This window comes from Prunus avium, chromosome 8 (genome assembly GCF_965620075.1).
Source record: "Prunus avium chromosome 8, drPruAviu1.hap1.1, whole genome shotgun sequence".
NCBI lineage: Eukaryota > Viridiplantae > Streptophyta > Magnoliopsida > Rosales > Rosaceae > Prunus > Prunus avium.
In genome coordinates, this window is record NC_142291.1 from 32508768 (window position 1) to 32523145 (window position 14378).

Here is a 14378-nt window from a genome sequence, read left to right on the forward strand (position 1 = left end):
AAGTCAAGTGTGGTGGCCAATAAGCCAATATCCTAAGGAGGCCAATTAGCCTACACAAGCCATGTACTATTCTCCTCCAAGTATAATAAAATCACTTTGTTTCCCCTACAATCCAACAGTGGTATCAGAGCAACACACATCACACCTCCTAAATTCTAACATTTCCTTACAAAACAACTTTTGGGATTCAGCCACATGAAAATTTCGATTGAGAGCCTCTGTCGAAGTCTCTGAGGTTGATTAACACTTTATATAATATTGTCGAGCAGCAATGATATACACTAATCTATTTAGCATAGGATGCTTGCTTTTGTACACTATCAGAAATCGACACCAAGTAACTGAAAAAATCACGAGGTCAGGTTTATAATTGAGAGAAAACTGTAAAATTGGTGTAATTATACATGCACTTTGATTGAGGATACAAGACCAAATTGAGAAGATGCATGATGCCAAGGAAAGTAACTGAAACTATAAGAAGATGCATGGCCTGATGGATATGGCTTTCATTTGAGAATGAGTAGAGTTCTGAAGTTTATTGCCAGGTCAACGATGCCATCGAATGATCAACGTACAGTGGAGTCGGCCAAAGAAGTTTACAGGAAATTACTATTTTCCCCTTTCATTATCAGACAAAAAAAAAAAAAAACGAAAACAATTAGCAATATTTAATGAACTTCCCTAGAAATTGCCAACCAACAGCTTCGGCTAAATAAACAGAGCAAATCCATTCAGACTTCATCTCCGCCGCTGCCTTCCTCATTTCCGCAACTGCCTTTCACATCAACCATATCTTCCCTCACTCCTTCCAAATGAATATTACAAATGATAACAGAACATTACAAATTTTCTTTTGGGAACTATGAATTACATAAGAAGATTAGAGAGTGGGTTGAATATTCAAATATAGAGAGCTTAACATTAACACTACAACAATGAGAGACCCAAATGAGCAAAGTGTAGCTCACATTCATTTTGTGCTTGTTAAAAGCCTACTAATTACATGCCAGGGCGTACAAGTTTTCCCTTTTCATGATCAAACAAAACCATGAAGTACAATCACTTAAAAAGTACGTACTATTTCCCATTGACACTACCCAAAATAGTACAAGTCACTTAGGACATTGTGACATTATCACAAACACCTACCATGAAGTACAACCATTAAGTATTTATAATCAGATAATTTGATTACAAAAGGATAATTATGGATATTCTTCTAATACAGAGAGCTTAGCATAACAAAAGTAGTACATAAGTTAATTAAGCATCATATCTAGCTAAGGCAAGATAGACTTTTCAATTCGTACGAGTTCTTTGGCCACATCAATCATATCTGGCCTTGCTTCAATTTTGTCTTGGATGCACAACAATGCCAGTGCTAGGAAATCCTTCAGTTGCTGTTGTGCTTGCTCATCTCCCCCGACTTCCTCAAGGATTTTAGGGTCCGCAATTGTCTCTATTTGAATCTGTCCATTAGAAACATTAAGTTTCGGATCTTCAGTAAGGTATTCCCACACATTTCCTGCCTCATTCCAATGTGCAGCTTCTCGTCGCATCAAGAATACAAGTAAAAGCACACCAAAGCAATAAACATCAATTTTTTCTGAACATTGACGAGACTTTACGTAAGAAGGGTCCATGAACCCCCTTATCCCTATTGCGACATCTTCTTGAACATACAATTGGTCAGGAGGAATGGTTATGGAGTCTGCAAAGTCGAAGAGTTTGGGAACATAGTCATCGTCCAATAAAATGCAGTGGGATTTTATACTCCTATGAATGATGGGCCTTGGAAAGGCTGTATGCAGGTATGTAAGTGCACTAGCAAGCTGCTTTGCAATACGCAGTCTAGTTTTCCATGGTAATAATTCATTATCCACTACTAAACTTCCATCCCTCTTGAGACCTCCTTTTCCTGCATTTTCAAACACCAAAGCTGGTGTATCGAACTCTAAGCAGCAGCCTAATAATTTCAAGGAATTCTTATGGGTGCTCATCTGCATTGATATGATAATATCACGAATAGCCATGTCGAACCCATGTCCATGTTCATGTTGACATGTCGAGCCTAGGTACTTAATGATAACTGTTCGGTCATCTAGAATACCCCTGTACATGTTTGCGAAGGGTGATCCATCTATAATGCAAGAAGGATCGAAGTTGTTGGTAGCTCTGACGAGCTCAGTAGCAGAGTAACCACAGAGTAACCACGAATAGGATGAGATTTTCCATCACAAGAAGCAATTAGATCCTCTAGTAAGATGCTTCCATTCCTCAAGAAGTATCTCTTTCTTTTCTCCTTTTCCTCCTTTCGCTTTACACATGGAATGATTGAGAACCTGACATATATATGCACACACAAGAGCGCACACAACGCACAAAGGAATGAATAAGAAATCGATGAAATGAAAACAAATAAACTATCCCAATTCTCAAGAAAAGACATAGCATAAGCACCCACACTTTGCTTTCATTTTGTTCTTTACAATTTTACATGAAATCCAAAGAGATCAAATCTCAGCCGCTTTCGTTATATTCATGGATTACTTCGATTTACAACAGAATTACTAAAAAAAAAACCTTAAAGGAACCACACGAAAATTTTGACTTACTAAAAAATCCTTAAAGGAAAGGAAAGCTATATATTTTTGTTAAACGATTAAAACCCGGGAAAAAAAAACTTACAAGGATTTGAATGCCATTGTTTACACTTGAAATTTCTCTGTTTAGCACCCAGGCCCCTTAGAACTGGACTCGGATTGCCCCAAAGTAAACAGTAATTTGCTGCAGATTTCGTGCTCAAGCACCAGTAATTTGTTGATATCTCCTCCCACTCTACTGTAGATTTCGTGTTCAAGTAGCAGTTTAGCTCTTTACTTTCATTCTCTCTGAGAAATTGCAAGCACAACGCCCCGTTATGAAATAACGTGCAGTGGAACCCAAAAATTTGTATCGTCACGGTCCTTGCGGTTTTCTGTAATTACGGACAGATGCCACAGATTTCATTAATTCCACATACACCACCTAACTTTAAAATCTGTGACAAACTTTGCATCTTACAAAATAAAATAAAATAAAATAAATAATAAAAAAGATTTATCTTTTTCAGATACAAAAAATGTCATAAACATTATTTCACATTTAAAAGAGAAAAAAATTAAAGATATCAATGGGGGACTAAGGGCTAGGCAGTTGGTTATGGGATACTTGTGTGTACTCGATAGATTGTGCTCTTAAAAATTTGAGAGCTTGACATTTCACGAAAGATATGGTGATTGTGTAACTTGTACTTGATGAGACAAACTTGTAATATTGCAAACTAAGGAGAAAATTCGCCAAGGTGGTATGTGTTGATGTTGTAGTAGACGAACTAAAACACGAGAAGATCCTTTAATAATGATATTGGAGATACCAAATCTTCTAGCACAAAGTAGTCCAAATTTTAGATTTCTTGATCTTGCTTTTCTAAATGTTTCTTTAATTAAATTTTTAGATATTTTATTTAATTTTACATCTCAAAGATTAATCTAATACTTTTATATATCTCTATTTTTCATCCGTCAAACTTAGATTTTTAATATAAGAAAGTAACACAATGAGTATAAATGAAATAAAAGAAACATGTAAGGTCTGATTGCAATTACACCAAACCTCATATAGTGTAACTGAAATTGTCCGTTTTATGTATTTGTTGGGAAGAAGATGCACGGAAGCTTCCCCCAATTCCTTTAATAGAAAGAAAATAGGTTGCCTTCCCCTCTATTCCCTTGCCGATTTGGGATATCAAGAAAGGACCACACGCATTAGGAAGATAGTCAGAAAGAAGATAAAAACAAAGTAGATGTGAGATGAGAGAATTGCTTGAAATGATGACTTCATTTCCCCTAATTTTAGTGTGAGTCATCTTCTTTTTTCTTTGTCCTTTTTTTTTCAGTTACAAATGATGCTTTCAAGAAATGTTTTTTCCTGAATCTATTTAGCATAGGATGCTTGCTTTTGTACACTATCAGAAATCGACACCAAGTAACCGAAAAAATCACGAGGTCAGGGTTTATAATTGAGAGAAAACTGTAAAATTGGTGTAATTATATATGCACTTTGAGGATACAAGACCAAATTAAGAAGATGCATGATGCCAAGGAAAATAGTAATTTGCTGATACTATAAGAAGATGCATGGCCTGAATCCTGATGGGATCCTTGGATAGCATGCTTCCATTCTTCAAGAATGATCTCGGTCTTTCCTCCTCTGTGAATCATGGAATCAATGAGAGCCTGATACGTATTTATATGTACAGGTCATCAAACACAAGCACAAAGAACGAAATAAATTGATCACACATGGAGAAAGTAGTATATCCCATTAATGTTCCTACACCCTCCAGATAAGTTGAATTGTATGTATTAAAAACATTTTGAACTTCACAAGTGAAACTCAAACGGATCAAGTCAGAGAGAGGTGCTTTGCTTGAAAACCTTCATAATTTCTCACAATATAACTCAATTATATAAGTGTAATTATTGTAGATATTCTTCTAATACAGATAGAATAGCATCAACCCCTCACCAGATGAAGGACTGAGCTTCCAAACTACAATTCGGTACGGCATAACAAATGTAATGGATAAATTATTTAAGCTAGCTAGCTAAGGGAAGATGGACTTCTCAATTCGTACAAGTTCTTTGGCCACATGAATCATTTTTGGCCTTGCTTCACTTTGGTTTTGGATGCATGACACTGCAAGTGCTAAACAATCCTGCAATTGCTGTTGTGCATGCCCATCTTCCCCTACCTCCTTCAATATTTTAGGATTCACAATTGTCTGAATTTGAGTCTGGCCATCAGAAACATGAAATTTCGGATTTGCAGTAATGTCCAGTTCTCCTGCCTGATTGCTAGATGCAGCTCTTTGCGTCAAGAGTACAAGTAAAAGCACACCAAAGCTATAAACATCGGTTTTTTGGGTAATGTAGCCAGTTGCAAGGTAGTCGGGGTCAGTGTACCCAGATGCCCTTATTTGGTTATCGCCTTTGACATGGGATTGCTTAGGAGAATCACTTACGGAGAATGAAAAGTTGGAGAGTTTGGGAACATAGTCATCATCCAACAAAATGCAGGTGGATCTCAGATTCATATGAATGATAGGTTCAGAAAAGGCGGTATGGAGATATGTAAGTGCATTAGCAAGCTGCTTCGCAATACGCAGTCTAGTTTTCCATGGTAACAAGGATTGACCTCCATTAGCCCCGCTTAAACTTCCATCATCCCTGAGAACTCCTTTCGCTGCATTTTCATGCACCAGAGCTGGTAGAGGGAACTCTAAGCAGCAACCTAATAATTTCAAAGCATTCTTATGGGAGCTCATCTGCCTTGATATCTTAATATCACGAATAGCACGAGACCTAACTTCATCATTGTCCTTGTCATTCTCACGGATAATGTACTTCCTAATGATAATTGTTCGGTTGTCTAGAACACCCTTGAACATTTGGCAGTCTCCATCATCTTGTATGATGCGAGAAGGATCGAAGTTGTTGGTAGCCCTGACGAGTAAGAGCGAATAGGATTAGATTTTCCATCACAAGAAGCACTGGTCTTCTCTAGTAAGATGCCTCCATTATCCAAGAATGATCTCTCTCTTTCCTTCTTGTTCTTGCTTGAACGTGGAAACAATGGGAACCTAATACATACATAGATAGGTAAAACACAAATGCACAAGAATGAATACAAATTGATGAAATGGAAATAATTAATCAAGAAAAATACAGAACATGGACAGTTTGCTTTCATTTTGTTCTTTAGAACTTCACATGAAATCCAAAGACATCACATAAACTTTTGATTTTTAATACAAGCGATAATCTAGGTGCCATGGTTATTCTCACCAATGTAACCCATAAAATAAAATAAAATTATAAAAAAACAGAACATAACTTACAAGGATTTGGATGTCATTGTTTAGCACCCAGGCCCCTTAGAAACTGGACTCAGATTGCCCCAAGTAAACAATTTTTATTTGTTTAAGAAATACAGTGGGATGCAAAGAAGAACCAATATGTTTTACTTATTTATTTGTTTAATAAATTTTTATTTTTCACATGCGTGATCGATTTATTTATTTATTTTGTATCATGCATGCATGCTCCACCAATTTAAAGGTTCTTATGTTATTTTCCACAATTGATAATCTTATAATTAAATCACAAGAAAAAGTAGTGTACAAGAAAAATAAAATAAATAAAAATGAAGCGAGGTGGGCACATGGAGATGAGCAGACAAAGGGACACACGGGTTGGCTTTTGGTTGGAGAGAAAAGAAGGCTGTTGGAGGATAAAATTGGATTGGGTGTAGGATATAAGAATAAGATGGCAATTATTTTAATTTTTTTAAGGGATGGGCTGGGCTATATAGGCTGGCGAAGTTTTACAAAAAATTGGGTTTGGCTTCAGCCCTATATACGACATGGACGACGTCAACCAAAAAAAAATACTTGAAAAGCCCATTTTCGTCTTACTGGTTTTAAATTGATTTTGAGCATGACATGAAACTCAAACGGATCTAATCAATCAGAAGGTGGTCCTTGCTTGATGGTTGAAATCCACATAATTAAGTATTTATAATCAGATAATTTAATTAGATAATGATAATTATGGATATTCTTCTAATACAAAAAGCTTAGCATAGCATCAACCCTTTGAACAGGTGAAAGACTGAGCTTAGCATAACAAATGCAGCGGATAAGTAAATTAAGCATCATATCTAGCTAAGGCAAGATAGACTTTTCAATTCGTACGAGTTCTTTGGCCACATCAATCATATCTGGCCTTGCTTCACTTTGGTCTTGGATGCACAACAATGCCAGTGCTAGGAAATCCTGCAGTTGCTGTTGTGCTTGCTCATCTCCCCCGACTTCCTCAAGGATTTTAGGGTCCGCAATTGTCTCTATTTGAATCTGTCCATCAGAAACATCAAGTTTCGAATCTGTAGTAAGGAGTTCAATTTCTGCTCCCTGTTTTGTCATTGCAGCTCTTCGCGTCAAGAATACAAGTAAAAGCACACCGAAGCTATAAACATCAGTTCTTTCTGAACTTTGACAATACTTCAGGTATGTAGGGTCCGTGTACCCCGGTGTCCGTGCTGAGAAATTTTCTTCAACATACAATTGGTCAGGAGGAATGGTTATGGAGAATGAAAAGTCGAAGAGTTTGGGAACATAGTCATCGTCCAATAAAATGCAGCGAGATGTTACTCTCCTATGAACGATGGGCCTTGGAAAGGCAGTATGGAGGTATGTAAGTGCACTAGCAAGCTGCCTTGCAATACGCAGTCTAGTTTTCCATGGTAATAATTCATTATCCACTACTAAACTCCCATCATAGTTGAGACCTCCTTTTCCTGCATTTTCAAGCACCAAAGTTGGTGTATCGAACTCTAAGCAGCAGCCTAATAATTTCAAGGAATTCTTATGGGTGCTCATCTGCATTGATATGATAATATCACGAATAGCCCTGTCCCTATGTCTGTACTTCTTAATGATGACTGTTCGGTTATCTAGAATACCCCTGTACATGTCGAAGTGTAAGTCATCTATAATGCAAGAAGGATCAAAGTTGTTAGTAGCTCTGATGAGCTCAGCAGTAGAGTAACATCGAATAGGATTAGATTTTCCATCACAAGAAGCAATCCCAATTCTAAAATGAAAAGACATAGCATAGCACCCACTCTTTTCATTTTGTTCTTTAGAACTTTACATGAAATCCAAAGAGATCAAATCTCACCTTTCATATATTTCTTACAAACTGAAAAACAATAATAATATATGCTCAGTTGTGAGCATTCCTTTCCTGTTATGTATGGAAGGAAAGAAAAAGAGTTCTTCTGATATAGACCCTTACAACTATTATATCCTAATCATATACCCACCTATTTTTAAATCTTTATAACCCAAATTTAGAATAGGTTGCCATGTGAGATAGATTTGTCCTAATATTATTAACTAAATTACATTATGTGTCACCCCCCTGTCCTATATCCCCACCCACCATGTAAATTTGAAAAAACACAATCCTATCTTTCCACCCACCATTATTCCTAAAATACCAGTTAATTATTAATTTAAACAAATTCTCTATATTTTTTAGTGGGAACGATGTATTTATTTCAATAAAATTGAAACCGATTACAGCCTCAACCAACAAGTTCTTGATGAAAGCAGGAGGGTCCCTATCCCATAAGAACATGTCCATTGATGAAATGGAGCTGATTTTCCCACTCCCCTTTTGTTAACTTACACTCCCTTTGTTGGAAATTGTATGTTCCCACTCCTCTTTTGTCCACTTACACTCTCTTTTATATTAAAAAGTATTTAAAAAAATAAAAGGGAGTGGAAAAATCATCACCCTTGATGAAATAACAAAATATGCAAGACTGTGTGCCACTGTATTGGCATCTCTAGAAACAAAACAAATTGAAGAATTATTTAGTTGTTGAAACAAAAAAACGACAGTCTTCCATTTATACTCCTATTGATGAGTTGTCTGCAATGTTAGATCATTATTAACATACACTTGGGTTTTTGGTTTTGGTTTTAAGAATTTTTTAGTTATTAAAAGTTAACATTGTTTGTATAGGTTAAGTTAATGGACATGTGTCTGTAGGGGCTTTTTTCTTCCGTCAGCAAGTGGGCTGGGCTGCTGTAAAGAGCAATCTGATGCAAGTGTCCCCTTTGTGTCTGAGTTCGAAAATTAAGCCCCAAAGATGTCTCGAAAGGGTGATGACGCCTTAGGAAACTCTTTGGTTACCTTCACCAATGAAAACAACGACAAATTACAGATAAATCTTCTAACTTGGCATGAGGGACTTATGGCATGGGAGCAAGAATTATCATGGGTTTAGCACTTAGAGAGAGCTGTGAGTGTTTATGAGAGACAGAGGTTCTAATGGAAGGAGAAAGGGGTTCTAAGGAGGTTTGATGAAGAGGGAGAAGGATGGTGAAGAGTTTTGGGTGACCTTAGCAGTTTCCGGCAGCTTGACAGTGACTCTGCCAAAGCTTCTATCAATCTACCAAAACAGGGGAAATAAGGGAAATGGGCAAGGATAGCACGAAAATTACTGAGTTTGCAAGTGAGAGAGAAAGCTTGCTCTCTGAAGGTTATGGGTTGTGTTGTGTTGGGTAGAAGGGGTCCTATTTATAGCTGTTGGGAATGGTTCTTCTCCAAGAAACCCTAATGATTTCTTCCCAATCTAGCTAAGCTTTCCTCTCCCTTTCTTCTCCTCCTTACTTACCTCATGGTGGCAAAATCAGCTCTGCCCAATCCCACAAAATCAGAGATTTTTGGGAGCCCAATGCTTCTTCTCGCGGCTGCTTCAGAGGATAGCTTCCATTTTCACCTATCTTCTTTCTCCTCTTTCTTCCTCTTTCCATGGCCAAATCTGCTGAAGGAAATAAAATGGGTGTGCATGCTGGTTCAAGGGATGGCATCCCTCCCTGCGTGCCAATATCCCTTGGTCTCTTGAAGGCTTTCACTTGAAACTTGCTCCTTAGCCTCCCAGCAACCCTTTCACATGTGGATTCCCTAAGCTCTCTCGTGATATTGTCTTCCAGCTGAGTACCAAGGCTTGTGCTGTTTTTTATTCTAATTATATGGGCTTTTTAAGACAACCACATGATCTATCCAATGGATGAGATAATCCTATCAAATGTTGGGCTTTTTGGTTGGCTTATTCTAATTGGAGCAATGGGCTATTTTGGTTGGGCTACTCTAGTTGAAACAATGGGTTATTTTCTCTCTTGTGCTTACCCACATTTGGGCCTAAGAAAATGGGCTTAAATCCCGAGGCCCCCAAGCGACCCGAGACTTCCATTTCTGGACCCATCGATGGGCCTCATGACAACTCGTTACCATCCACACCATAACCCACTCAAGCAAGCCCCGGGCATTTGAGTGGCTTGGGCCCACTTAAGCTTATAGTGTGATTGGGTGTGAGATAATAATTTCCCGCTTGGCATGGCATGTCGCTTGGCACGCTTTTAATCATTATGCTTGATGGGATAATTAGCATGGATTTGTAGAGCTAATGCACTTTATAATCTTAATCTTGATCCTTAGCATGACGGATTATTTATTTGGCATGGCACGTGGAGTGTGACTCGTGTATGGCGGACTTTTGTGTGCTCCAAGTCGGGTTTTTCCTCAATAAGGTATTGTGCTGGGCCGGGAATTCATTTGGGCCAAGCCGTGGATTTTTTGGGCCTCAACAGTGTCAAAAATTAGATAATCCTTATAAATTATTTTATGAATGGGTAAATTAGTCTTTAAAATTTTGAAAATAAGGTGGGTGAGGAAATAGGACAGGTGAGTGGAAATAGCAACACTCTTAATTTATAATTTATTTTCAAGCATGTCATTATCTACCTTAATTATAATTAATATTCCCTATTAATAGCATATCAATCACCCCATTTATTTTGGTTGGCATTCCGTCTACACATCGTCAATCCCTAAAATAAACAAACAAAAAATCCCTAAATTACATGTCCAATAAATAATGTACCTATAAAAAAATTATACATATGTATTATAATATAGGTACTTTATTTATATAAAAAGAGGATCCGTTACTTTTGTAATTGAAATTTCTATAAATATTTTTATAAATTAAAAATAGGTACATTATTTACACACACACACAAAAAAAATTGTCAGAAAATCGGTATGTTGTGTAATTGAAATTTCTGCACATTTTTTTATAAATTAAAAATAGGTATATTTACAAAAGATATGTAAAAAATAGGTATATAATTTTTTTTTAAAGTTGGAAAAAATAGTTATATAATAGGTATATTATTTTATGCTAAAACGAGATAGGTATTTTAATGTTTCTTTATAAATTCAATAGGCCCTGAATGCTACTTTTTTAGATACTGAACATTATTTTTTTTTTAAAGAGAAAAAAACTTACCTTAAAAATTCCTAAATTTAAGCCAATTTAAAACACCATTTTTCTATCTAAAAAAAGACACCATTTGAATATTAATGACATTGAATTGCAGCAAATATGTTCAAAGTATATTAAGCACAGTCAATGGAGAAAACAACAATTGCAAATACGTAGGGGTATTTTGGGAATCAGAAAATTACAATAAATCAAATCATGAGCTTTACAAGATAACTTGATGAGGTGGATCATAGTCATGGGTTTTTACTTATAAAAGTGAGTTTTATTAATAAGAACAAAAAGTGATGGATTGAAGTTAAGGAAAATTCAATTTGGAGGGGGTAAGACAAATTTACTAAAAGAAAGACAATAATTTTGGGAGCAGCACGAAAATTTTAACTTACTAAAAAAACCTTGAAGGAAAAGAAAGCTATATATTTTCGTTAAAGGATTAAAACCCGGGAAAAAAAAAACTTACAAGGATTTGAATGGCATTGTTTACACTTGAAATTTCTCTGTCTAGCACCCAGGCCCCTTAACTCAGATTCCCCCAAAGCAAACAGCAAATTGTTGATATCTCCTCCTTGTATGCTGCAGATTTCGTACTCAAGCACCAGTTTAGCTCGTTAGTTTCAGGTTCTTTGAGAATTATATAATAGTTTCTAAGTTTATTGGTGAGCTTTGCAGGGTCAACGCACTGCTAGGAATAACATGCAGTGGGACCCAAAAACCCAACGTTTTAAATTTATTTGTTTGTTTATTAATTTATTTTAGAAATATTTTTTTTAAAATTTAAATACAAGATATAGTCTACAAGGAGAAAGAAGTTTCTCACACACTATACCAATGTGCCATGAGAGTTCGAACCTAATACCACTAGTATGCCAATGAATGTCATGAGAGTTCGAACATAATACCACTAATCTGCCAATGAAGGCTCTTTTCCACTTGGTTAGACTCGTTAGCGTTTTAAAAAGATATTTTTTTTCTTTTTGCTTGTCCAAATCTATAAACATTTGTTTAATTTTAGGCTTATTTATTGTTTTACCCCCTGAAATTTTCTCACTTTACTATCCATTTCCATCCACAAAACTATTAAGTATACTGACGTGGCATGGGCACTCTAATAATTTTAGCTCCTTATCCTCTCTCTTTTCTATGTCCCTCTGTCCCTCTGCCTCTCTCTTCTCTCTCATCCCAAACCCAACCTCCATTGCACCCAACCCTCTCCTCCTCTCTTCTCTTTCTCCTATCTGCCTCTCTCTTCTCTCCCCTCCCCTCCCTAGACCCAACCCCCAGTGCACCTCTATTGCATCCCAACCCCTCCTCCCTCCTTCTGCCTCTCTCTTCTCTCACCTCCATCATTCGTACCCCACCCTCCCTCATCTTATATATATATATCTCTCTCTCACTATCTTTGCCAAGAGAGAAGATGGGGAGTGGTTGTCAAGGAGTTTTTTTTTAAAATTGAGTGGTGGTGGTTTGGGTGTGTTGAGTAATTTCATGGAGGGTTAGATCTAGGGTGAGGGTTGGGTTTGGTGAGGGGAGGGGAGAGAAGAAAGAGGCAGAGGGAGAGAGAGAGAGAGAGAGAAAAGAGAGAGAAGATAAGAAACTAAAATTACTAGACTACCCATGCCACGTCAGCATACTTAACAGTTTTGTGAATGAAAATGAACGGAAATGGTAAAGTGAGAAAATTTTAGCAATTTTTAGAGATTTAGGGGGTTAAGTGAGAAAATTTCAGTTTAAGGGGGTAAAGTGAGACTGAGAGTCCATTTCAGGGGGTAAAACAGTAAATAAGCCTTAATTTTAATCAAGGGAAGATGCATGGTAGCTGCGCCGAATTGAAGGGTGACTTGACTCCACTGTCCACTCGAGTGTTTTCAGATTTATAACGTGTTTGCTTGGAGATCAAGGGGCCCATTTGGGAGAGAGACTTACCTGCACCGGGGATAGGACTGTAGCCCTATCCCCGGTGCAGGCAAGTTTTTTTCCCCATTTGGGGGAGTTGGAATTTCCAAGTTGTAATGTGTAGAAACCACTCATTTATTATTCATTCGTACTCTTAAAAAGTATTTGTCATCACCCTTTTCCTCCTCATTGTCATTTCTGTGTTCCTTCCCTTCCCCCCAAACAATCACCGTTTGACTTGAAAGAAAAATTGCAATATCATGAAAACCTCAAATAATGAGAAAAATCTACATGAACTTCCACTAAACTTCCAGGTAGCTGCCGGTACACTAGTAGCAAAGTTAAGTGAAATAGTTCTATGTGGCTCTTCTACTTTAACACACAGCAAAGAAAGCACCTACTAAGAGCATTTCCGCCTGTAAGCTCAGACAGGCAAAAGGCCTCCTAGGCTTCCAAAACTGGCTCCATTGGTCAATTCTTGCCGTGGCAACACATGGGGTCTACCAAGCCTGGACAAGGTCAAGGTAAGATCAGTCCAAACTCCTGTCCGCGGGCAATGATGTCAGCATGACATCAGCAAATGAAAAAATTCTGAAAAATTACCACAAAAATTCATTTGAGAATGAGTATAGTTTTGAAGTTTATTGCTATGGTTAAGTCAACGATGCCATCGAATGATCAATGTCCAGTGGGGCCGACCAAAGCAATGTACATGAAATTACTATTTTTCCCTTTTGATTATAAGACACAAAGCAAAACACAATTAGTCAATAACTTACAAAGAAAGAAACAAGAAGAACTTGCCTTGAAATTGCTGGAGCACCAAAAATATGCACAACACAGCCCCACACAACCAACAGCTTCGGCTGAATAAACAGAGCAAACCCCTCTCCACTGCCTTCCTTATTTCCCCAACTGCCTTCACATCAACCATCTCTGCCCTCACTCCTTCCAATGGATGTTACAAATGATAAAAGAACAATTTCAAATACAATAAGATAAAGTAACATTTTTCAAGCTTATTTTTATACTTCCTCATTTCAATGCGTGACATTGTTTGAAAATTTATTCTAATTTGTTAATAGAATTGTAAAAACATATTCAATATGTCGTTAATTAATCATAATTGTAAAGATTAAACGTCACCAAAATTGCATTGAGTGGAGGTTCTATCTATAAATTCAACTAAATAAATCATATGTGTAGTTTTCGAGTGATTATAAGTATTGGAAATGGAAGAGAAGATGCAAGCTATGACTGGAAAATGAGACATGAAAGGGGCCTTTGTTGACCGTGGACTCTAGTTATATAAGTCTTGAGGAGCAATCCATTTTCAATCATGTGCGCATCAACCTGCACGGCACCCTCTTCTTCCTAATGAATGAGAAAGGCTGTCCGCCAGAATTTGGACTACAAAACAAATCCATATGATATCTCTACCAACCAACCACAGGCTTGTCTTTCTTGTATGTTTTAACTTCTGAAGTTGACATTTTGAATTCTCTGCCCAAACAAAAACCCAAAAC

General features: G+C 37.0%; 1 protein-coding gene and 2 pseudogenes across 2 annotated transcripts; all 3 read right to left on the reverse strand.

Moving 5' to 3' along the window:
* Nucleotides 1-949: 949 nt before the first annotated feature.
* On the reverse strand, nucleotides 950-2894 carry LOC110768103 (non-functional pseudokinase ZED1-like; annotated as a pseudogene). The gene is made up of 2 exons (XR_015826116.1): nucleotides 2689-2894; nucleotides 950-2342 (listed from the first exon to the last, which is right to left on the reverse strand). The product of XR_015826116.1 is annotated as a non-functional pseudokinase ZED1-like (transcript).
* Nucleotides 2895-4634: 1740 nt separating this feature from the next.
* LOC110768105 (non-functional pseudokinase ZED1 pseudogene) lies at nucleotides 4635-5958 on the reverse strand (annotated as a pseudogene).
* A 591-nt stretch (nucleotides 5959-6549) lies between these two features.
* On the reverse strand, nucleotides 6550-11565 carry LOC148292569 (non-functional pseudokinase ZED1-like). Its single transcript, XM_088246172.1, has 2 exons — nucleotides 11420-11565; nucleotides 6550-7565 (listed from the first exon to the last, which is right to left on the reverse strand). The coding sequence occupies exons 1-2, from the start codon at nucleotides 11434-11436 to the stop codon at nucleotides 6767-6769; spliced, it is 816 nt and encodes a 271-aa protein (XP_088102298.1). The 5' UTR covers nucleotides 11437-11565; the 3' UTR covers nucleotides 6550-6766.
* Between the last annotated feature and the right edge of the window lie 2813 nt (nucleotides 11566-14378).